This window comes from Nyctereutes procyonoides, unplaced genomic scaffold, assembly GCF_905146905.1.
Source record: "Nyctereutes procyonoides isolate TBG_1078 unplaced genomic scaffold, NYPRO_anot_genome, whole genome shotgun sequence".
NCBI lineage: Eukaryota > Metazoa > Chordata > Mammalia > Carnivora > Canidae > Nyctereutes > Nyctereutes procyonoides.
Window position 1 is genome coordinate 64585997 of NW_026575135.1, and position 23083 is coordinate 64609079.

The window sequence follows — 23083 nt, forward strand, 5'->3', positions numbered from 1 at the left end:
GGAAATTTATTCTAAGATCTTCAGCTAAAACTTTAAAATAGATTTCCAAAGAACATCTGAGTGTTAGAACTTGAAAGTGGTAATGTATAACTATGCTCTACAAGAAACCTAAATTCTAATCCATGTTAAGTGGTATTTTGGGTAAAAGAACATTTTATATTCATTTATATTAATCCCTTCTTATTCCCAATTCTCCAAATCATTCTTAAAGCCTTCAAACTTTAAGTCTTTTAATGCTATCATAGCTCACTTTCTATTTTTATTGAAGAAAAGGACTGGGGCAGCCCCGATGGCCCAGCAGTATGGCGCAACGCCTTCAGCCCCGGGTATGATCCTGGAGACCCGGGATCAAGTCCCGCGTCACGCTCCCCACATGGAGCCTGCTTCTCCCTCTGCCTGTGTCTCTGCCTCTGTGTGTGTGTGTGTGTGTGTGTCTGTCATGAATAAATAAATAAACTCTTTAAAAAAGAGAGAGAGAGAAGGACTATTGTGGAGGGAAAGCCTTGTTACTCTACCAGCTTAACTTCCAGACAAAAGCTTTGAAGTGGTCAACAGACACAAGGAATTTGAGTTCCATTAAGCCACAAGCTAGTAAGACAGTCCAAGAAATGGCAATGAAGATCAAATCCTGGTATAACAAACTCCATGGAGAATACTGGTATGTTTTGTTACAGTAATACTTTATGGTAACTAGTGGTTTGGTAAAGATTCTATTTTCCAGATCAAAGGAGATAGTGATGACACACCCTCAGAAATGGAAAGCAAGAAAGCTCTAAAAACAGTAACTGTTTGAAACTTATAAATGATATCCAGTGACTAATAAGGAAGATAAACAGCATATCCTCTCTCAGGGAATTGCATTATTTTCAAACCACAGGGTGATGGGAGTGTTGCCATGCTTCGAGTCCTTCTTGCACTCCAGTTCTGACACAGAACTGTTCTGACACAGTTTTTTAAAAACTTTTAATTTAAATTCCAGTTAGTAAACATACAGGGTAATATTAGTTTCAGGAGTACAATATGTGATTCAACAGTGTCATACATCACCTGGTGCTCATCACAAGTGTGCTCCTTAATCCCCATCACCTATGTCACCCATCCTCCTACCTATCTGCTCTCTGGTGACCATTAGAGCTTGTTCTCCACAGTTAAGAGTCTATTTTGATTTGTCTCTTTTTCTCTTTTCTCCTTTGCTCATTTGTTTTGTTTCTTAAATTCCACACAAGCAAGCATACAGTATTTTTCTTTCTCTGACTTATTTCGCTTAGCATAATACTCTCTAGTTCCATCCATGTCTTTGAAAATGGAAAGATTTCATTGTTTTTGGTGGCTGAGTAATATCCATCATACACACACATGCATATACGCGCACACACACATATATATACATATATACACATATACACATATATATGAAATCACATCTTTATCCATTCATCTGTTGATGGACACTTGGGCTCTTTCCATAATTTAGCTATTGTAGATAATACTCTTAGAAACATTGGGGTGCATCTATCCCTTCGAATTAATATTTTTGTATTCTTTGGGTAAATGTTGGATCATAGAGTCGTTCTATTTTTAACTTTTTGAGAAAATTCCATATTGTTTTCCACAGTAGCTATGCCAGTTTGCATTCCCAACAACAGTGCAAGAGGGTTCCCCTTTCTCCACATGCTCACTAAACCTGTTGTTTCTTCTGTTGTTCATTTTAGCCATTCTGACAGGTGTGAGGTGGTATCTCATCATAATTTTGATTTGCATTTCCCTGATGATGAATGACGTTCAGACATCTTTTCATGTGTCTGTTTACCATCTGGATGTCTTCTTTGGAAAAATGTCTTTTCAGGTCTCCTGCCCATTTCTTAACTGGATTGATTTTGGGGTTTGAGTTTGATAAGTTCTTTACAGATTTTGAATACTAACCCTTTATCACATAGGTGACTGTGACACGTAATTGTTAATCTGAATGTTGACATAGGAACTCACATGTACAATGAGAAAAAGAAACCTTTCATTGCATCTGTGCTTGAAAGAATCATATATTTTTCATTAGCATAACTAGAGGCTTCCTTCATATCCTAAAACTACTTCTACAGAAGTATCTTCTTACTTCCCTTAAAAGTAAAACAAAGGAGGCTTTCAGGAGTGACTCCCTTCCCTGAGCCAGGCATCAGTTTTCTTCTTTTAAAATAAAGTGGGATAATAATAATAATAATAATAATAATAATAATAAAATAAAGTGAGGTAATATTTTATACCAAGGGACAGACCAGGCTAGACCTAAAAATGTACTGAACTTAATTCACAGAGACATACTGAATTTATCTTTGTGATTTTAAGATTGCTTCTTCAATGTCTGAGGAGACCTGGATCTTGTTCTCTCTCTCATTCTCTCTCTCTCTCTCTCTCTCTCTCTCTCTCCCACACACACACTTCTCACATAAACACACACACACACACACACACACACACACACACTGGTAGAAGAGAGGGTCTTAGATAAATAAGGAATTCAGTAATCAGTTTTAAGGAGAAATGTTCTGACTTTTTTATAACTTCTTTGGAAGCAGAAAAGGTTTCCTATGACAAAGTCCAATCATAACTCCATTGCCTAATTTGAAGCAAGCCTAAGAGGCAGGTCCCTTGCTGTTCCAGGAACCTGTACTGAATATGGGACCAGCACAGGTCTGGTCCAGAGATGCTTCTTTGAAGAATGTATAAGTTAGCACATGTCCCCATCTCTCACAACCTGTGGTATATGCACATCTCCTCAGGTGGCACTCCTCTTTAATCATCACAGTTGTTAACTTAATCTTTTTCTCGAGAGAACAAAAGAAGATAAACATTGTATGGGAAGGGTCCATACAAGGAAATTTGACCAAAGGTCTCTAGAATACATTTTCTTTCTCACGAGTTTGGATGTCAGGAAGAGGACAAGGTAGAAAGGCCCAGGAGTTGGAAAGGCCCTTAGCTGTTACATGCTTCCAGCATCCTGCCCCAGAATCCCTTATCTTCTCTTTTTTTTCTAGCTGCTATTGCCATTCAGCTATTGTAGGCACCAGACTCCTTTTCAGGTCCTGAGATGATTTCTTTTAAATACAAAGAAAGCTCTGCCTTGTATCATCTTACGAGACTTCACTGATTTCATGTTGCTCTTAATGGAACTAGGGCATGATGGCCTCTGGTGGAGTCTCACATAAAAAAAAAAAAAGAAGAAGAAGAAAAAGCTGCCCCCTCACTGCCCCACTTGACTCCAGTGACCTATGTAGTCCCATGTGTGACCCTGGTAACAGAAGAATCTGAGCTTTCTACCGACGCTGATGTCCAGTTAAATCCACCCGAGAAACAGTCAGCTAAGTGACTTTTCTGAAACACTCATGCAAGAGTCACTTCTCTGCCTAAGACTCCAGAAAATCCCTTTTGTCCAAAGAACAAAGTTTAAGCCTGTTAATATGGCCCACAAAACCCTGCCTCCCTTTCCGGTCACATGTCCTGTCAGTTTCCTCCCTCAGATTTCATGCCCCAGACTTACTAAGGGTTCAGAATGGACTGGTCCCTCTTCCTGAAATTTTCTTCCTCCATTTTTACCTGAAAAAGGCTGGGAAAATTTCTTCTCACCCTGCAGATCTCCCTTATCACTTCCCTTGAGAACTCCCTCTGGACCCCTATCCCTTGCTCCTACCACTAGGCTCACTTCATTGACCCTCCTGTTTGTACCCACAAAGACTCTACTTCCTCTTTCAGGCAACTTATCTCCTGCGCCAATTAATTAACTAATCAATTCCTATGCTTATTTATGTATTAGTCTCTCTGAACTATAAGCTCCAGAAAGGCTGAAATCTTACTTTTTTCACTACTGTGTCTCAAAACCTAACATGACACCTGAGACATGATACCAATCCAAATGATCAGTGAGAGAATGAATGAATGACAAATGAGTGAAGCATGACAACCTGGGCATGCGTATAAAGTCAATTCCATTCCTCAATCCCTTACCGGCAACCTAAATCATAGTCCACTACTTCTGGTGGTCCTCTCTGGTCCTGTAGCATTTGTGAGATTCCAGCAATATCCTTCCCACTCCCCCAAAACCTCCACTTCTGATCATTTGTTCTCCTAGTCTCTGGTAATAACCTGACCAGTCTTCTCCCACCAAATCTGAAATTCTCTGAGCAGCTTCCTTCATAACACTATGACAGGTCACAAAAGAGAAAAATTCCTCTGCACATTTCAAGGAGCAGCACCAAGTCTTTGGGGCTTGGGCGATGTCACTGTCAGCCCAGCAAATTCACAGTATTTCTATGGTATGGGCCCTGTTTTCTTTCAATAGTGAGGGCCCAAGGAGCATCTGAAAATTTCCTGGACCTCCATAGTTGTAAACAAGCTCTACCTTGGAATATAATGTGAATGGAACCAAATACAGAAGGCTGCACAGTGGATGTAGCTAAGGTTTCTCTTCTGGGAACAGCACATAGTTCATTGTTGTCTCCATATGACATAAGAGGTAAACTTGAAACTCAGGTCTTTGCCTGGTTCTCAGAAACATCCAAGCCTGGGTCAGTGTTTCTAAGGCCAATACTCACTCTCTGAAACACTAGAGACTGGCCACACATCCAGAAGTATAACAAGACTATTTTTATCTGTCTTAGAACCTGGGATCTTTCACATTGCTCATGCTAAGTCTCCCAGGACAGCAAAACTGCACCCATAATGGGGAAAAGGTATACTAAATCAAGTTCCACAAGTATCCTCATCTCTTATTATCTGTATACAACTAATTCTAGGAAGACTCCATTTTGAAATGGAAACATAGTTATAAGGATGAGACTCATTTTGGGACCCCCTCCCTTGGATATGGACTTCCAGGTTGACCAAAAAGCCATTAAGAGGAAAGTACAGCTCACCTACTTAAGAGAAGCCCAAGTGAGTAGAGTCAAATACTGGCCATGGCTTCTCCGTTATGTCCATAAAGGATTATACAACATACCTAGATGTCCTCAAGCAACTTGTTACTATCCAAGAGCCAGTGTATACCAATTCTTACCTATCTGTACCATGGCTCATGAGTAGAGTTGTCAGATTTAGTCAATAAAAATTGAGGACATACAGTTAAATTTGAACTTTAGATAAATAATACTTATGTTTTAGTATAAGTATATCCTACATAAGATGAGGGACATGCTTATATTAAAAACATATTCATTGTTTTTCTGACATTCAAATTTGACTAAACATCCTATATTTTATCAGTCAAACGTTACTTGTCAGAAGTGGTGTAGACTCATAAGGATCTCAGAGATGCCTCAGAGAATCCTTGACTTTTATCTGATTACCCTAAGTAGTGAACATGAACTTTCCATTCCAATTAATAGGCTATAATGAAGTATATCCTTACATGTAGAGCTTTTTCTACTTGTCATTGTCAATATTTTTTTCTAACCTCAATAGCTCATCAGGAAGTATTTGAAAGTTCATTAGACAAAAGAAAAACAACATGAATCTGAAAAATTAAGGGAACTGCCTGGTGTTTAGTGAAAAGTATTAGGAAGATTGAAAAAGCCAAATTTAATAAGCAAGCCTCTCCAAGGATATTTTCATAGCTTGAGATCCTCCCACACTCTGAAAATATGATTGCATCAAGAATGCAGAACTGCTAACCACATTTAAGGCTTCCTTATGAGTCTATCAAATTCAAGATGCTGTGTACTAAGAAGTAAACTAATTGCCTGCCCCTGGACATTGGCAGTTGGTGGAGCCCTTCCAAGGGTCCGGATGGAAACAGCAGGTTTTTCTATAGGTCTCCACACTGACCCCAGTATTACCACACTCCTCCTCCTTGTCAACTCAAAGTACTGTTTTACCTATCTTCACTATTCTGTTACTATTTAGACAACATACTAGAGTTGACATTACACAAATTACATTTAAGAAGCTATTTTTAAAATTTGGTAGGAAATCTTGAATCTATAGATTCTAGTCCCTGGCTTACCTTCATCCAGCTACATAAGGGTTTTTTAAAAAGAACCAGTTTACTTATCCCATGTAACAAGCCCATGCTTGTTTGAGAGATGTAAAATGTAACACGATATTTAAAGGTTTTAGTGGCAAAATTATCCAGTCTTCCAAATAGAGACAATAAAGCTGAAAGATTAAAGGCATTGATTTTGACTTGCTCCAATGTCTCAGGCAAGTCAGATGAAGAATTTATTCATGTCTCATCTGCCAGTATCCACTATGAAAAAAGTGTGTGTGTGTGTGTGTGTGTGTGTGTGTGTGTGTGTAGAAAAATGTATGAAAGTTTGCATATCAAATGATTCATGTTAACTTTGAGGATTGAAATATACCGGGGAAGGATTAAAGAAGAAAATTAGGTTTCACTCCATTTTGTTATCATCTGAGTTTTTATACTTTTAATATATTGTTTGTGAAATAAAAAAAAGTCAGGATAAATGTTTTGAAGTTTTCCTGCTATGTCTGTATTATTATTTTGGATTTGTTGGTATTTCTTACTATCTTTGGTCTACACCCATCGAGTCATCAGGCAATTCCGGAGGGAAGAGATGACAAGACAGAAATGAAGTGAGAGAAAGGGAGTCTGGGAAGAGGGAACACCTTATGTAATAACCATACTTTGGGGGAAATGATATAATGGCAAATGAGACAAACGTCTTATCCTTGTGATGAAAAGGACTCCTTAGGCTGAAGGTGGACAGAGTCTTGGGGCACCTAGACAAGAGAACCAGAAGGGAACACACACACACATACACAACATACTCACAAGTGCAGAGAAAGCACTTTGAGAACACTTTGCTTATCACCAGGTAAGTATGTGTCTCCAGTAACCAGCACCTCACCCATGACTGCCCAGCAAGAGAGGTACCCAGGTGGAACCATCCAAATTATTCTGTGTCCACTCTGCTAGGACATTCTTAAACCTCTGAGTTATGGCATGGCCCACAGACCTAAGGAGGCAGTGGTGATGGAGATATGGAGGGGGATCCCCTGCCCATACTTGGTGATATCTAACAGAACCAGCTTAGAACTCCCCAAGGCCAGAAGTTTTCTGCATAAATAACTCTAGATATCTGCACCAGGTATACCTCATCAATCGTGACATTTATTAGTACCTGAGATGACTACAATGTACAGTAACCTGAGGCATAAGTAAATCCTTCATCCACCCCCTTAGATGCTCCAGGGCTGCAGAATGAGAACAGAGTTCCCAGATGATTCCAGGAGTTGTACCCACAATCTCTTAGACCAGACAAGGCTCATCCTATGATATGATAATGGTACTTGCTTCAAAGAGTCATTCTGCAGACTAATCAATCCATGCAAACATTTAGAAGGGTGATTTATCATTGTCATTTTTATTATTCTATTTCTCTTCCATATTAGAGGGTTTAAAGATCAAAGTCTCAAGGCCCCTCAGAAAAGGTGAACTAGTTTTTCTGTTGACTGTTCTGCTTCTCACCACATTCTCAGCATAAGCTGACTCTAGGTTTAATAAGCTATAAACACATGCTGTTAAAGTTTTGAGGAAAATATGTGGAATGCCTCAGAGAGGGAAGAGCTTAGCCAAGAGACTGAGAAAAATATTCTCCAGGAATGAGAAGAGAGGGGCATGGGGACCCAGAGCAGCAAGGTGCTCAGATCAGATTCTTGGATGAGGCAAGGACATCTCAGAGTGGAATTTCACCTGAGACACCTCTGAAGGGAACCTCAGGCCTCTGTACTTACAGGTTGCTCCAAAAATCATGACAGAAACAGCAGGGACCTGTCAGGTTGGATGTACTCACTGCAGACAGGGCAATGGGTGTCTCCACTGAATCTATCTGGGTAAGTAATTAGAGCTCAGAGGACCCTTCCCACTTTATCCCCACCTCCAACATACTAAACACACACACACATACACAAACACACTCTAATTCTCACACACTCAACACAACTTGTTCAGTTAAAACCACTCCCTGATTTGTTTTATATGTGATTTCCTTGCAATTTTTGTTTTATGGTTTCCTTGGTTTTCTATTTACATGGATTTTGGGACACATTTACCCCATTCTTTTACCTAAATCATCTTAATTGAATAGTAATTCAAAGCTGAGCTTGGGCAGTTGTCTAGGGACCCTAACTTCCTAGGAGGTATTCTTCGTACGAGCTTTGTGTTTAGAAGGGTCTGGAACCCAACTGTACATCTCCATGGGCCTCCTTTTGTGGGTCACTAGACAGACAAACTTCTATAACTGCAAGAACACCACTAACTTACCACCTGTCAACAACCAAACATCCGGGATGCCTGGGTGGCTCAGCAGTTGAGTGTCTGTCTTTGGCTCAGGTCATGATCCCATGGTCCTGGGATCAAGTCCCACACTGGGCTCCCCACAGGGACTCTGCTTCTCCCTCTCCCTCTGCCTGTGTCTCTGTCTCTCTCTGTGTGTCTCTCATGAATAAATAAATAAAATCTTTAAAAACAAAACAACCAAACATCCTCTCATTTGTGAGGGATAAACTCCAATTGTTCACAAGGGAGGAACACAGGGAAGGAGATTGAAAGTTTACCAAAATAGGAGAGAAAAAGAGTCAGGATAGTAGAGAGACAAGAAAAGGATCTTAAAAGGTAGAAAGGAATTGGCAAAAAAGAAAGAGAAATAGCAAAGATTCCTAATGCATTCATCTGCTTCACCAAAGTTAAGGAGGAATATTGATCTGTGAAGACCGTGGCCTAAAGTGAATATAATTTATCAGAAGGTGCTGAGAATAGAATGAGAAGCATGATTATCAAACTATAAATTCACTGCAATAGCATATTAAGGGGCCCTGCCAGAGGGCAGTAAAATCTCGTGAGAGTTAATAGGTAAAAGGCTGCCTCGGGGGAAGAGCAGTCTCACAGAGCACGGATCAGAGGCAGCCAGCTGTGCCCAAGCATCCAACAGAGAGATGGTCCCTTCACTGAGTGAACCCAGACCCATGGCTGGCCTTGAAAACAAGGACGACTTTGGGGAAGTCCTTTTGGTAGGGATGCGAGATTTCATTTGTCAAGACTTGAGAAATACCCTCCACTCAGATCGTCTCTTTAAAGCCCATCTTTCCTTCACAACCTTACTTAGGCCTCCTCCCTCACCCCCAAGCCGTGCAGTGACACTGCCCAGGAAGATGGATCATCTGGTTCTTCTAGCTGCTGTGGTCCCCAACAGTGGAGTACCAAAGACAGCGACCAAATACTGAGAAACAAAAGTGAACAGGAATGGGTACCAACAAAGCAGAGCCTTCTGTGACAGGGTGGCCCAAGTCAGTTGCATGTGCCTGGCATCACCCTAAGTATGAGCATCTTTAGGAGTTCTGAAGAAGGCAGAGCCTGGCTGTCGGGATGCACCCTCAGAGTCCACTCAGGGACCTCAGCTTCAGACCCCAACATCTCTCCTGTGTCTGCTCAAAGTTTTCACAGATTCTCCTTCCCTCCATATTTCTTCTGAGATGCCAGGACTGTGGGAGATGGGGGAAGGCTCAGGGCAGCCCAGACTTCCCTGGGATCCCAACAGGATAGGATGCCTGGCATTAACCTCCTACCTTCTGCCTCCTTAGTTCTTCCCATTTGGAGGTGATTTTACTTCGTGCTTCAAGTAGCCTGCTGGCAGGTGGCAATCCTTCGAACAACCCGGCCCTTCGTGACTGTCAGAAGCCTGGAAGGCTCTACAAAATGCTGTTGGCTCTAGAGAAAGGATGGAAACCATCCATTTATCCAAGAATGCCTGAATCAACAACAAAAAAAGGGTGCTGTTTGCATATGGCTGAATAACATGGAGCAGTTAAAATAACAGACCTACACTGATACAAATCGACAGACAAAACATGAAAATGCAGGACTGATTGAAAGCAAATGTGATGCACAATGTTAGATCATCATTATATATATATATATCTTTTTCATATATAATATATGAAAGTATGAACTGGATGCATGCAAAACTGATACTGGTTACCTCTGGGGAGTGGGGGAATGTAAAAATAGGTCTAGGAAAGGTTGTATGTTTAAAAAGTATCTATAAAATGAATTACTCAAGTTATCCACAGAACATATGATTTACATTTAGTATCATCATTTATCCCGGAAGCCCAAAAGAAAACACAGATAAACTAGTAAGAAGAAGATAGTTCAGGGCACGTGAGTGGCTTGGTTGGTTAAGTGTCTGCCTTCAGCTCATGACCTCAGGGTCCTGGGATGGAGTCCTGTGGCATCGGGCTCCCTGCTCTGTGGGGAGTCTGCTTCTCTCTCTGTCTCTACCCCTCCCCCCTGCTCGTGCTCACTTTCTCTCTCTTAAATAAAAATCTTAAAAAAAAAAGAGAGAGAGAGAGAGATAGAAGATCAACAAATTTAAACATCCATCAAGTTTCTCTACATTGAGCAAGAGCTGCAGCACCCTGACTCCTACCCACAAGCCTTCACATGACTCTGCTCCGTGCTTTACAGGGAAGTCTCTATCTGAGCAGAAACAGCCACAGCTCTCACTGCATGACCTGCATCCCACCAAGTCATGAGCAGTACACTCTAGGTATGTGAAGCAGTCAGTGGAAGAGAGAAGTCAAAACAATGTCTAGGGAAAGAGGACCTAGGAAGACAGGGGCGAAGGGAGAATTGCTGATGGACTCAAGGAAGGAAGGAAGGAAGAGAGGGGCAGATTACAGAGTGCCCAGAGGCTGCCAGAGAGTAAGTGGAATCCCCTAGATGGTGGTGTGAGTTCAGAAGCGTTATAGGATAAGCCTCAAATTCTGAATTCTTGGAATGACAGTTAAAGCATCTTGAAGCAAGGGATGTGGATGCTGGTGGGACCCCCATTGAAGAGACTGAGAAGCATGAAGCCAGTGGGAAGCTGGTTTTATTATTATTATGATTATTATAATGATTATTATTGTTGAAATAATAATGACAACACCAGATCACAGGATTCCACAAAAGGCCCATGAGAAGCTGCTTTCACATCCTGAAAAAAATCCATGGGATTTTGAAATTCGACCTGATTATGCTTCATTTGACATAATCTCTCAACTTGGAATGATTTCCTTCTAATCCCATCAGTGCTCTAAAGCCTGGCTTTAGCCCCCTACTCAGATGACAAAGACATACCACTCCCTGCTCACCTTTCACTCCATGGACAGCCTCGTGCATTGAAACGAGTCTTCAGTGCCTCCTAGATATCTGTAGTTCCAGGGACTGGTAGCAGTGGGGTGGTGATGAAGTTCAGGGATGACAGCGTCCTATATTTGAGGGGCTAGAGTAAGAATTTACTTGGAAATGGGAATATTAACATCACAACTGGAAATATCAGAGCTTATTGGCTTAAAAGTCTGATTTCAGCCATCTCTTGCCCAAATTCCTGACTGTAGTCAGATGGCTTCCTTCTGAGCACTGTGACAAAGGTCCCACCAACCCAAGGGGACACCATTCCACGGACAGCTTCAAAACTAAGACATTTCTCCTCTGTCCTTGTGCTTCCTTGTGAAGCCACAACTAATAGGCCCTCCTCCAGGCCAGACCTGGGGAGACATGGACAACACCCACAGGCCTCTGAAGGCTGCCTTTACAGGGCTGTCACCTACGACCCTATAGCACCTGGCACTTACCAATGACCTCGTCTGAACTCGACGTATCTGTCCTGGTCTCATGTGTGATGTGGAAACCAGCCTTGTCAAAATAGTCACGTAGAAGCCTTATCAATCCCAGGCGCGTGAGGACTACCACTTCTGGAAAAGGATTGTAGGTGCTTCTATGAAACCTAGTTCGTAAGCCACTAGAGAGACAGATGTAAATTGGGCAGGGGGTGGGGGGTAGATGGATAGATCATTTTAATTCAAGAATATATGCTGGAGAGGTTTGGAAAACAGCCTTTATTGCATATGATATTGATGCTAAACCAAGCGCCGCTTCCTTCATCTTGCTTCACATCATTGGCATCCTGTCTGCTACTCTCCCCGTGGTCTCTTTTTCTCCCTGGAAAGGATTAAAACAAATAAGGCAGAACAGGAAGAGACAAGAAGCAACGTGAGCTCCACTAGTAAGGGTGAACCTTCAGAGCCACGCACAGCAGAGTGAGTTTATTTCCAGATCAACTACAGCCACGTCAAAGTGCTTGAACATTTCCAGATCTCCTGGGGCCTCACTTCCATGTTTCTCCCTTTCCACACTCCACTTTCTCCCAGGGGGGCTACATTCGTGGGTCAGGGTAAGAGGCCAGCTGAGGCTGAAGGCTCTTGCACCTCAAACCTCTGCTCCCACTAGGCTACTTGTCCTCTCTCCAGACTCCTGCTGGCCCTTGAGCTTGAGCTGATCTCTCTTGGCCCAGAAAAGCCATTGATGGTATTTGCTTTTAGAGTTCAGGTCAGTCATAGAGATAGTGAGATAACTGCTAACAAAATCTTCACTTTCTCCTTTAAGTAAATGGAGCTCAATCCCTCATGTAGCGGCAGAGCCACCAGGTAACCCAGCACACCCTGGGGCCCCTTCCTCTAAATTCCCCTGGGACCTCATGACATGGCCTCAGATGACGCCAACCTCAGGCCTTACCTCTCCCAAGAGAAGGCCACACCATCTTCTGGGATCTTCTGGCTCATGAATCTCAATTGCTGTGTGGAAACCAGAACAGAAAGAGACACTTCTTAATGAAAGAAGAGAGGTGCCATCTGAGTCCTTGGAAATTTCCCGAACTTCCTGTGGGAGCTGACTCCCTATTTACTGTCAGACTTTATGAAATGTGTGGACAGGAAGCCAGGGGCCCAGTGACCTGTGCCCCCAAAACTTCAGGTGTCCCCTGAGCGGGGAACGGCCCGAGCTCTCCCTTCTGGAGGCATGAGGCCAACAGGACAGAGAGGGCAGCGGCTCGGGCAGGCCCAGCTCCCTCGGCACCCCCGGCCCCTGCTCACTTCTTGTCCTTCGGAGAATGAAACACACAGCCCGGGCACTGGCTCCAGGGTCGCTTGGAGCCGAGGTCTTCCCGGGCGGCCGGCTCGTCCTCGCTGGCCTTGCCCTCCGGCCTGGCGGCCGCCGCCTCACTCCACTCCCCCTCCTCCTCCTGGGCGCTCCCGGCCCGACGGCTGCCGCCCAGCCGGGCCATGGTGAGGTGGAACACGTGGCAGCTGAAGCCCTCCCTGACCCCGTGCTGCACGTGCTCCTGGAGGCTCTCCAACGTGGAGAAGACCCGGCAGCAGGCCATGCACCTGAAGCCGGTCTCCACGGTCACCAGCCAGTCGGGGGTCTTGGCCCTGGGTCTCTCCTCAGCTGCGGGCGACCCGGGCGGGCTGTCTGACTCTGCCCGCTCCTCGTGCTCCTTCTCCTCCCCGCTGGGCTCGCTGTCAGACAGCAGGTTTCTGGTGGACACATCAGAGGGGGGAGTACCTACCCGCACGTCCTCAGGAAGGGTCACTTCTTCCATCCTGGGCTGCTTTTCTACTGACTCTGAGGTCTCCTCTGTCTCCCAGGAGACAGCCACACCCTTTTTCATCTGTACCTGCATGTAGTATATTTTCATGCCCCTTTCTTTTTTGTTTATGTACAGAGAGGACACACAGGTCTTATAAGACGAAAGGGACGAGGAGACATGGTGTGAGGGGGGAGCAGTCTCCCCTCGTTCCTGAACCTGGGCTAGGGGTGATCTAGGCTGGGGACTGTCTCGATGTACTCTCCGGAGTCCTGGGAAAGGAAATTAGAGACATAAGAACATGCATGGGGCAGGCCAGAAGCTGAGAGCACTGCAGATGTGAAGATGTGTGACAAAGGACAGAGGGGCCTTGGGGTGATGAGCCTGGTGTTGGTGTTCATGCTCTGGGTGGTGGATCTGGTGTCATCTAGGTGCTCTTCATGTGTGTGTGTGGGGATGATGCTGGAGGGGATGTCTGTATCCGGGGATGTGGACTAGGGTGATACCGTCGGTGTGTCTGTGGAATGTGGACGATGGTGGAGGAGATGGCACAGCGGATCACATGTCTGGGGGTTGTGGGCTGAGGATGGATGTGTGGGGAATGCAGTTGTGTGTATAAGGTGTGGGGGTCTGAGCTGGATGGTCCTGCTCCGGTGCCGGAGACCTGTGATGAGGAGCTCCATCCTTCTCTGGAAGCAAGAGCAAAGGCAAAGCCTACACAGCTCCTCTGAGGGTGCTTAATCCCATCCCTGAGCCCCACACCTCAAGCCCAGACCTTTCTGGCCCATGCTTCTGAACTTCCCCACTATGGTTGCATCAGGACTCCACTCCCTCACACTGAGTTCATACCCACACTCTCTCAACAATTACGCTATCTCCCCAGGCTCCTCCACTAAGCCCTGATCTCCACTGATTGTCTTGGGTTTCTTCTTGGCCTCTCCCATATCTACCTGCCCCTACCTCGTACGCAAGGGGCCCCACACCCAAGGATCCCTGAACCCTTACCACTATGGATGAGCTTGAGTGGAGAAGAAACACAGGAGAAGTATTCAGAGGCAGAGGATACCTCCTCTACCCCTGCGCCCCAGCCTTTAGCCTCCCCAGTTGATTCAACCTGAGGGGCATCCTCCTGTGACTTCGAGACTCCTGGGAAAGATATGAAAGCCTCAGAAATACAGTGGATGGAACATGTTATTGCATCATTCATCCATTCAACAAATATTAACTAAGTGCCCAACATATGTCCAGTGCAGTGAATACACATGGTTCAGAGTCTGGTCCCGAGTGGATACTCTTGTACTTAATTACTATCAATACTTATTTTGTTAGTGCCTTGTTAGCAACGAAGGCCTGAGTGGTGACTGTGACTGGTATGTGTGAAATGTGAGAATGTGTCTCAGCCAAACCTTTCACAAGTGTGGGAGTGACAAGGGGTGAGAATGGTAGAAATGTGTTGGTGGAGAGTCTGGTGATGGTTTGTGTCCACAACTCAGGAAATGTGTGGCGTGTGAATTTCATAGTTTATAGAATATATGGCTTATATTTATGGTGTGTATTCAGTCATTTATACATTCATTCAATGATATTCAGAGAGCATCTACTATGTATCTGGCATTGTTCTGGGCTCTGGTAATGCTGAACATTCTAGTACAAGATAGACGCTAGACAAAAGTACAATGAGTATGTGATATGTCAGCTGGTGTTAAGTATACAAGGGTTGCCAGAGTTAGCAAACAAAAACAGAGGATGCCCAGTTAAACATGCATTTCAGAAAGACCAGACAATTTTTTTAGTGCAAGCTTCCCCTTGCAATACTTGGGTCATGCTTATTTTTAGTATAAGTATGTCCCACATGGTATTTGGGATATACTCATACTCCAGAGTTTGGTGTAAAAGGAGAGGACTTGGATACACATGGATGGTTTGTGAACACAGTGGCGGAGTGGTATGCATATCTGCCTCTATGCTCTGCGTGTCGTCTGCTAAAGCAGCTTGTGTGGAGATGTGCGATTTTTTTGCTGCACCCACATAAATGTAGGTGTATAAGTGCCAATCTCATGAAACCCCCCCTAACAAGAGTTCTGTATTCACTCTTACACGTCTCGAGTGTCTCTCAGATCCAGGCAAGGTGATAGGAGCTTCACAAGGCGGACTCACATCTGAGGACACTCTGCCGGCCTTCTCCCTGCTGCTCCCCCGTCATACACACAGAGGCAAAAATAATCCTGCCAATCCCTGCCTTCTCTGTCCTATCCCAGCTGCTGCCTGAAGATCTGTCTCCTGTCCAGGGCTCACCCTATACTCTCCAGGGCCGTGAGACTTGTGTTAGATGCTAGGCTCCAATGTGGGGCAGAGGCTCTGGCTGGCTCTCCAGGGTGGGCTCCATTCTGGCCCACCACCTACACGTGACCGCCCCCTTCCTCCAGGGCAGGCTGCCCCTGCAACGCCTGCAGTCGCCGTGTGCCTGGGAAGTCAATCCACAGGTCCCAGAGCTCCCTGCGAGGCCCTGACATTTCTCAGCCCCATCCATCTGGGCTTGGTCTCTGAAAGGCCAGTCCCTTCCCTCCGATCACGTCTGCCAAGCCCACACCTGTGGATTCCCCAGCTCCCACGGATCAGTGGTGAATTCTTTGTGCTAAAGGAATACAGTTTCCCCACTTTCAGTGTGATACCATCTCTAGACAATCTCCCTTCTCAAAATATTTTCAACAAGCCTTCTCTTTGCTCTTCAGCAAAAGAGACAGGGAACCCGTAGATCTCCATCAGCATCCTTCACGACCTCCACCCCAAACCCGTGACCCCAGAGGAAGATCAAACAAAGAGAATAAGAACCCAGGACTGAGAAAAGCCACCCCTGTGAGTGTGGGCAAGCAGGACCCCGGCCTGCTACGAGTCCAACAGAGCTCCAGGCCCGAGCAGCCCCTGAGAGAGAAGTCCTCAGCCTGGCAGGGCCAGCTCCCTGTCTGCCAGGAGCCTCTGGCCCTCCTATGCCATCTCACAACACGGGGACCCTCAGGATGGACACGGCAACTGACACCAGGTCTCCCCCCCTCCCGCCCCCTTCACCTCCATCCCGCCTTCCTCAGAAGGAAGCTCAGGCTACCGGCAGCCTTTGAGCCCCAGACAAGGTGCCCCAGCGCATACCTCCTCCCTGCTCAGCAGTTCCTGAGGACTCTTCATTTTCCAGATGTTTCCTCTTTTGTCGCTGTTTCATGGTACCAGCTACAGGAGTTGCTTAGAAGATGCGTAACACCCAGTTCCTCCTTTTCCCTACTGGCTGGCCCTTCTTGAGTCTCAGGAAATTTGTTGAGGTGACCCAATATACATAAAAATCGTTGAGTCTCCTAAATGGCTGAGGAACTCAGACCACTTAGAGAACCAGCAGTACTGCCCAGTGCTCCCTCCAGCACAGGGCTGTTAAGGTTCAAAGGTCACCAGGCCCACAGCGGGAGGGGTTCTGTGACCTGACCGATGACATCAGAGCATTCTGGAGACCTGGATCCCACATAGTCTTTGCAGATGCACAGAGCCCATTTTCAAAAAATAGGGTCTCTTCCCCATGGAACCTCTCCCGTGAATTCAACTCACATCTTCTTAAGAGTGGTAGGATATTTTGAGATGCTAATCTGCTCCTGTTTGGTTGTTTTTCCTTTCTCCTGTTATTTTCTACCCTTTCCCTTCTGCATTCAAGTGGGTAGCAGACTCTGCCTATACTGGCCAGAGGAGGGCCATGGCAGGCTAAAAGCAGCAATATCATGCTTATGCTTTTGGCTTTTATTTCTAAAATCCCCAACTGCTGTACAGAGAGGATACTTGGGCAGAAACCTAACAGAAGCAGGATTCTTGAATTGAAGTACTTCCTGTCTTCTTTACCTACTAGATTGTGGAGAGGTACCGATTGTCAGAGAGCTCTGTGGCCAGGAGTCTCCAAAGTGTGGTTAGAGGTGGCAAAAAGATGTGGCAATAGCTCCAAGAGGAAATGGCTGTACTGTGCATACAAGCAAAATCATGGTGACCTGTCCCACACAGGACACAAGAGCCACCAAACCTCAAGGAGGCATGACAACCAAGCTGATGGACATCTAAGCTATACCTGGGTACTCCAATAAATAGTAACCACGCTCTCGCCTCAGCCTTCATTAGCTGTGGCTCAGTATCATTTCCAAACAGGGGTGGGTGGAAATCCAAACAGGACACCAGTGGGATCAAGGCTTAAAATACAAATTAAGTGGAGTTACAAAAACAATTTTGTACTATTTCTTGCGTACCTCTGCTTGTGGGCTGAAATGTACACCAGTTATAAGCGGCAACCCATCTGGATCCTCCTGATTTCAGTCTAAAATGAGAGACACCTCCTTTCGAGGCAGTGGCCATGATCCTGCAGGAGTACTGGTGTGCGGGAATGAGGTAAACTCCAGAAGTCACTGATACCAGGAATCCCCCCCAGACTAAGGGAAGTTCAAATCTGAAAGGCACTGCAGAATGTCCTGGTCCCCAACAGTCCAGAGTAAAGACAGGACAAGTTCAGCCTTGCAAGGATCTGCTGATGAGATTCAACTTTCCTGTTTCTTGGAATCCCTAGGTAAGAAGGGACAAGGAGGACTTTTAAAAAGCTTCTTGTGGTAGAAATTTTCATACACAAAAGTGAACGACATTGTATAATGGGGATGTGGCTCCATGGACCTATCACCCAGCTTGAACAATTACCAATATTCTCTCATTCTCGTCCCATCACCCCCACCTGCACCCCGTACCATATACACACACACATAGCTTCTCGTCATGTCTTTTAGTTTAGATATTTCTGGGAGTGTGTGGGGGTGAGGGAAACTGTATTTTGAAAAAAATCTCAGACATATGTCATCTCTCCCTGAAGGCAGCAGTATTTATATCCAATAGATAAGGAGGTTTGTTGTATCATTTTTTTTAACACAACAGTGCTATCATTCTTACCCAACAAATTTAACCACAATTTCATGGTATCACTTAATAACCAAGCCATACTTGAATTCCTCCAATCATATTAAAATATCTTTTGTTATACCTCCTTCACTGAAATCAAGATCCAAACAAGGTCCAGACATTGCAACTGGTGAACCTTTTAGCCTGTGACAGCTCTTCCTACCTGTTGGGGGGCATTCATTTGTTGAAGAAACTAAATTATTTGTCCTGTAGTGTTTTCTGCAGCTTCAAGTGGTTCATTGTATCCTTGTGATGCCATTCAAGGTCTCCTGTTACCCATATCTCCTTCTAAACAGGTAGTTAGATCTAGAGAGTTAATTAGATTATGTTCAGTTTCTTGCTAGGGCAAGATTATTTTATCAGTGGTATAAGTGGTGTTGTGTGCCTTCCTATTATATCACAACAGTAAGCACATTAAAGTTGTTCCAATTTTTAACGATGTTGAGATTGATCAGTGGGTTCCTGTGCTGTCAGGTGATCCTGCCACTATAATGATCCCATCAGCCTTTCAACAAATAGCATTAGTAACCACTGATGACCGTTACTTCATTAGGAGTTGAAATTTCATTAGGAGTTCTAATCCCTTCATTCCAAGGAAGATAATTCTCTTTTTCTTCCCCCTGCACCCATTTTGCCCTTTGCCTCTGGTAGTCATCTATTTGTTCTCTGTGTTTATGGATCTATTTCTGCTTTTGTTTGTTCAGAAGCAGGAAGTTTCTTAAGGCATCCTTCTTAGACCCAGAATTTCTGAAAGAATTGAACTTCTCCTTTTGGCTCAGATCATGATCTCATGTGGGGTTGGATGGAGCCCCACATCAGGCTCCATGCTCAGTGCTGAGACTGTTTCAGATTCTTTCTCCCTCTTCTTCAGCCCCTCCCCCCCTCTCTCTCAAATAAATAAATAAATCTTTTTAAAAAATTGAACCTCTCTTCACAAAAAGAAAGATGATTCCAATGTACCAGCTCAGGTTTTCCAATTGAGGACCAGTGGGATTTATCACAGTAGTAAGGTAAAGCCAGGCTGGGACATACTTCACTCATTCCTTCTTCATTCATTCTTCATTCCATAAATCTTTATTGAGTCTCTCTACTATGTGCCAAGCTCTCTAGATGCTGTGTTTGAACACTTATGAACAAAACGGATAAAAGGTTTTTCTCTCAAGGAGCTTAATTCTAGAAGAAAAGACAGATAATCTTGTAAAATACATAGTAGGTTAGATATTGACAAGTACCATGAAACAAAATAAAACAGTGAATTTGGGTGTAGAGGAAATGGGGCATTTCTATGTTAAATGGGAGATCATGGAAGTCTTTACTAAAAAAAAAAATCAATTTTCAGTAAGACCTGAGAGCAATAAGAAAATTTACAGCCAAGGTTATATTTTCCAGATGAAAAGAAGAGGTTGGAGTCCTGGTTCAGTGGTGGTTTGGCCTGTTAGACCATCACAAAAGAAGCCTGTGTAGGCAGGACCAAGACAGAAAGAGAGTGATCACAGATATAATGAGGGACCAGACACTAAGCTATTGTCAAGATTCTGCCTTTTTCTCTGAGTGACTTGGAAAGTGTCAAGAGTCTTGAGTGAACAATTACACTTAAAAAGATTATTCTGGGGCACCTGGGTGGCTCATTCAGGTAAGCCTCTGATTCTTGATCTCATCTCAGGTCTCCATCTCACAGTCCTGAGTTCAAGCACCATGCCATGTTGGACTCCATGCTGTGTGTGGACTCTACTTAACAAAAATAAAAAAAGAAAGAAAAAGAAAAGAAAAGATGGCTCTGTTAAGAATAGCCAACTGGGAGGCAAGGGCAGAATCAAGGAAACAGGGGGCCTATTGGGGCACCCCCCTGGCTCACTTGGTAGAGTATGCAACTCTTGATCTCAGGGTTATGAGTTCAAGCCCCACATCAGGTGTGGAGCCAACCTTTAAACAAAGGAAAAAAACAGTGGGCTTATTGCAATTATCCAGAGGAGAGAGGATACCTAAGAGGAAAAACAAACTAGACTTTGTGAAAACTAAAACCATTTGCTGTGTGAAAGATCCTTAGAAGAGTAGAATAAGACAAGTTAACAACTAGGAGAAAAGATTTGCAAACCACATACCCCACAAAGATGTAATATCTGTGATATGTAAAGAACTCTCAAACTCATAATAAAAAAGTAAACAATCCAAGTGGAAAATGGAGAAAAGACAGGAAGAGATGTTTCAGGGAAGAGGTTGTGCATATGGCAAATAAGCATATGAAATGCTGCTTTATGTCATTAGGCATTAGGGTCATGCACTCAATGAGACACCACTACACACCTACCACACAAGCTCAAATAAAAAATTGTGACAATAGAAAATGCTGAGGAGAATGGGAAGAAACTCCATCATTCATACATTGCTGGCAAAAACATAAAATGACAGCCACTCTGGAAAAGAGTATGGCACTTTGTTAAAAAAAAAAAAAAAAACTAAATGTGCAACTACCATCTGACCCAGCAATTGCATTCTTGGGCATTTATCCCAAGGAAATGAAAAGCCTCTTCATAAAACATACCCGTGAATGTTGGTAACAGCTTATTCATGATAGCCAAAACCTAGAAACAACTCAGATATCCTTCAATGGGTAAATTTTTAAATAAACTGTGATGTATCCATTCCATGGAATTCTACTCATACAGAAAAGAGGAATGAACTTGGATGAATCTCTAGAGAATTATGCTGAGGGAAGAAAGCTAGTCCCAAAAGGTTATATACTGGATGATTCCATTTATGTGACAGTCCTGAGATGGCAAAATTATAGAAAATAGGTGAATAGTTGAGTGGTTAAGGTGTATGGAAGTATGACAGTGAAGTAGGCATGGCCATAAAATGGCAACATGAAGTGTGTTTGCCTTCATGGAACTATTTTGTGTCTTGATGCTATCACGGTCAATATCTTGGTTGTGACAATGTAGTATAGTTTTGTAACATGTTTCAATTGGCCAAAGTGGGTAACCTTTACACTGAATCTCTCTGTTTTATTTCTCACAACTGCATATGAATGCACAATGATCTAAAAATTAGAAGTTTAATTTAAAAGAACTGAGAGAAACATTTTACTTACTAGATTATTGGCTTATGATGAGAGGATATAACTCAGGCACAGTCAGATGTAAGAGATGCAGAGGACAAGGCACGGGGAAGGGGCACAGAGCTTCCATGCCACTCTCCTCAAATCTCCATGTGTTTTACCAACCAGGAAGCTCTCTGAACCCGTCCTTTTTGGTTTTCACAGAGGCTTCATTACATAGTCATGATTGATGGAATCATTGGCCAGGGAGGACTGATTCAGCTTCCAGCCTCTCTCTCCCCTCCCCAGAGGAAGGAGGTGGGATTGAAAACTCCAACCCTCTAATCACATGCTTGGTCCCCCCTGGCAACCAGCCTCCACCCAGAGGTGCTTCCAATGTCACCTCATTAACAAAAGACACCTGCATGGCTCTTATGAAGTAGGAAATTCCAAGAGTTTTAGAAACTCTGTGCCAGGAACAAATATGTTTTTCTTACTATATCACACAGCTACTTTCAATTTCTACAGCTGTGCCTTCCAGAGGCTGCCTAGTCCATATCTCACTATTTCCAATGATAGAAAACACACTTTCCCTCGAAGCAGTTGGGACATTTATCTATAGAAAACTAGTAAAACCTGAATTTAGGAAAGGAAGCCTCAGTTCAACTCTTTGGATACTGTTTCAATCAAAAAGGAGCATAATTATTTTATTGTAACAACCCCCCCCCCCAAGTAATAGAGACTTAAAACAACAACGGATCATTTCCTACTCCTTGTATATGCCCACTGTGGGCTGACTGAAAGTGCCCTCCTCGATTTCCTCATTCCTGGATTCTGGCTGATAAAGCCACCAGTGTCAGCCATTACTGCCAAGAGAATTCTGGAGTCTCACACTGGCATTAACTGTTCTGTCCCAAAAGTAACGCATCACTTCTACCCAAAATTGTTGCCCACAATCTTATTAGGTGTCTCTCCATTTTCTAGGTTCCTTAGGCAAAAATAATTGTGAAAAGTGCTAATGAAAAGCACAGGGACCATGTAGAAAGATCTTCATCCCTCCCCACGAGGTATGAGACCTGACAAAACCATCCTGTCACATATTTACAAAACTATGGCTACAACTCTGATGTCTTAGATCACAATTCAGAACCTTTTCCTGCTATGCTATGTTAGGATTTTAATGTCAGGGCAATGTAGTCGAGATTATATGGGACTTGCTTAGTTTTTCGTTTTGTTTCTTTTTTCTAAATAGATTGAGGAGGCGGGGGGTGGGCATGGGAGCTCCTAAAAACTTGCCTTAAACTGAAAAGTCCCCAGAAAATATTTTCACTGCCTTTTGAAGTGTTTGACCTAGTAAAGATTAGGTGTCTGAGAGACTTTTGTACTCTGAATTTAGGGAATATAAAGGAAACAATCTTTGGAAGACTACAAGCAACAGGCAGAAAAACTCTTGATTCTCACTTTGCTATTTCAATTATCCCGTTGACACTCAGGGTCTTTGAGTAATAATGGTGCCAAGAGCCAGCGTGTAGCCAGGATAATAGTATATATAATAGCGTGGCAGCCCCTGCAGAACCAAATACTACAGCAAATGGTTTAGCTTGATTCTATTTGCCCACAGGTCAGTTAAAAGAAACAAATGGTCCTAAAACATTTATTCCAAATAGTACTT

The 23083-nt window shown here is 43.7% G+C and overlaps 1 protein-coding gene and 1 long non-coding RNA gene across 2 annotated transcripts in view; both read right to left on the reverse strand.

Moving 5' to 3' along the window:
• LOC129495084 (uncharacterized) overlaps window positions 1–11253 on the reverse strand; it is a 31921-nt gene extending 20668 nt beyond the window's left edge. The window contains exons 1-2 of the long non-coding RNA XR_008661453.1: window positions 11140–11253; window positions 9571–9752 (exon numbers count right to left, since the gene is read on the reverse strand). This is a non-coding gene — a long non-coding RNA (uncharacterized LOC129495084). The remainder of the gene's footprint in view (window positions 1–9570; window positions 9753–11139) is intronic.
• A 1661-nt stretch (window positions 11254–12914) lies between these two features.
• FAM170A (family with sequence similarity 170 member A) lies at window positions 12915–17493 on the reverse strand. The gene is made up of 3 exons (XM_055301534.1): window positions 16557–17493; window positions 14418–14558; window positions 12915–13684 (listed from the first exon to the last, which is right to left on the reverse strand). The coding sequence occupies exons 1-3, from the start codon at window positions 16624–16626 to the stop codon at window positions 12915–12917; spliced, it is 981 nt and encodes a 326-aa protein (XP_055157509.1). The 5' UTR covers window positions 16627–17493.
• Between the last annotated feature and the right edge of the window lie 5590 nt (window positions 17494–23083).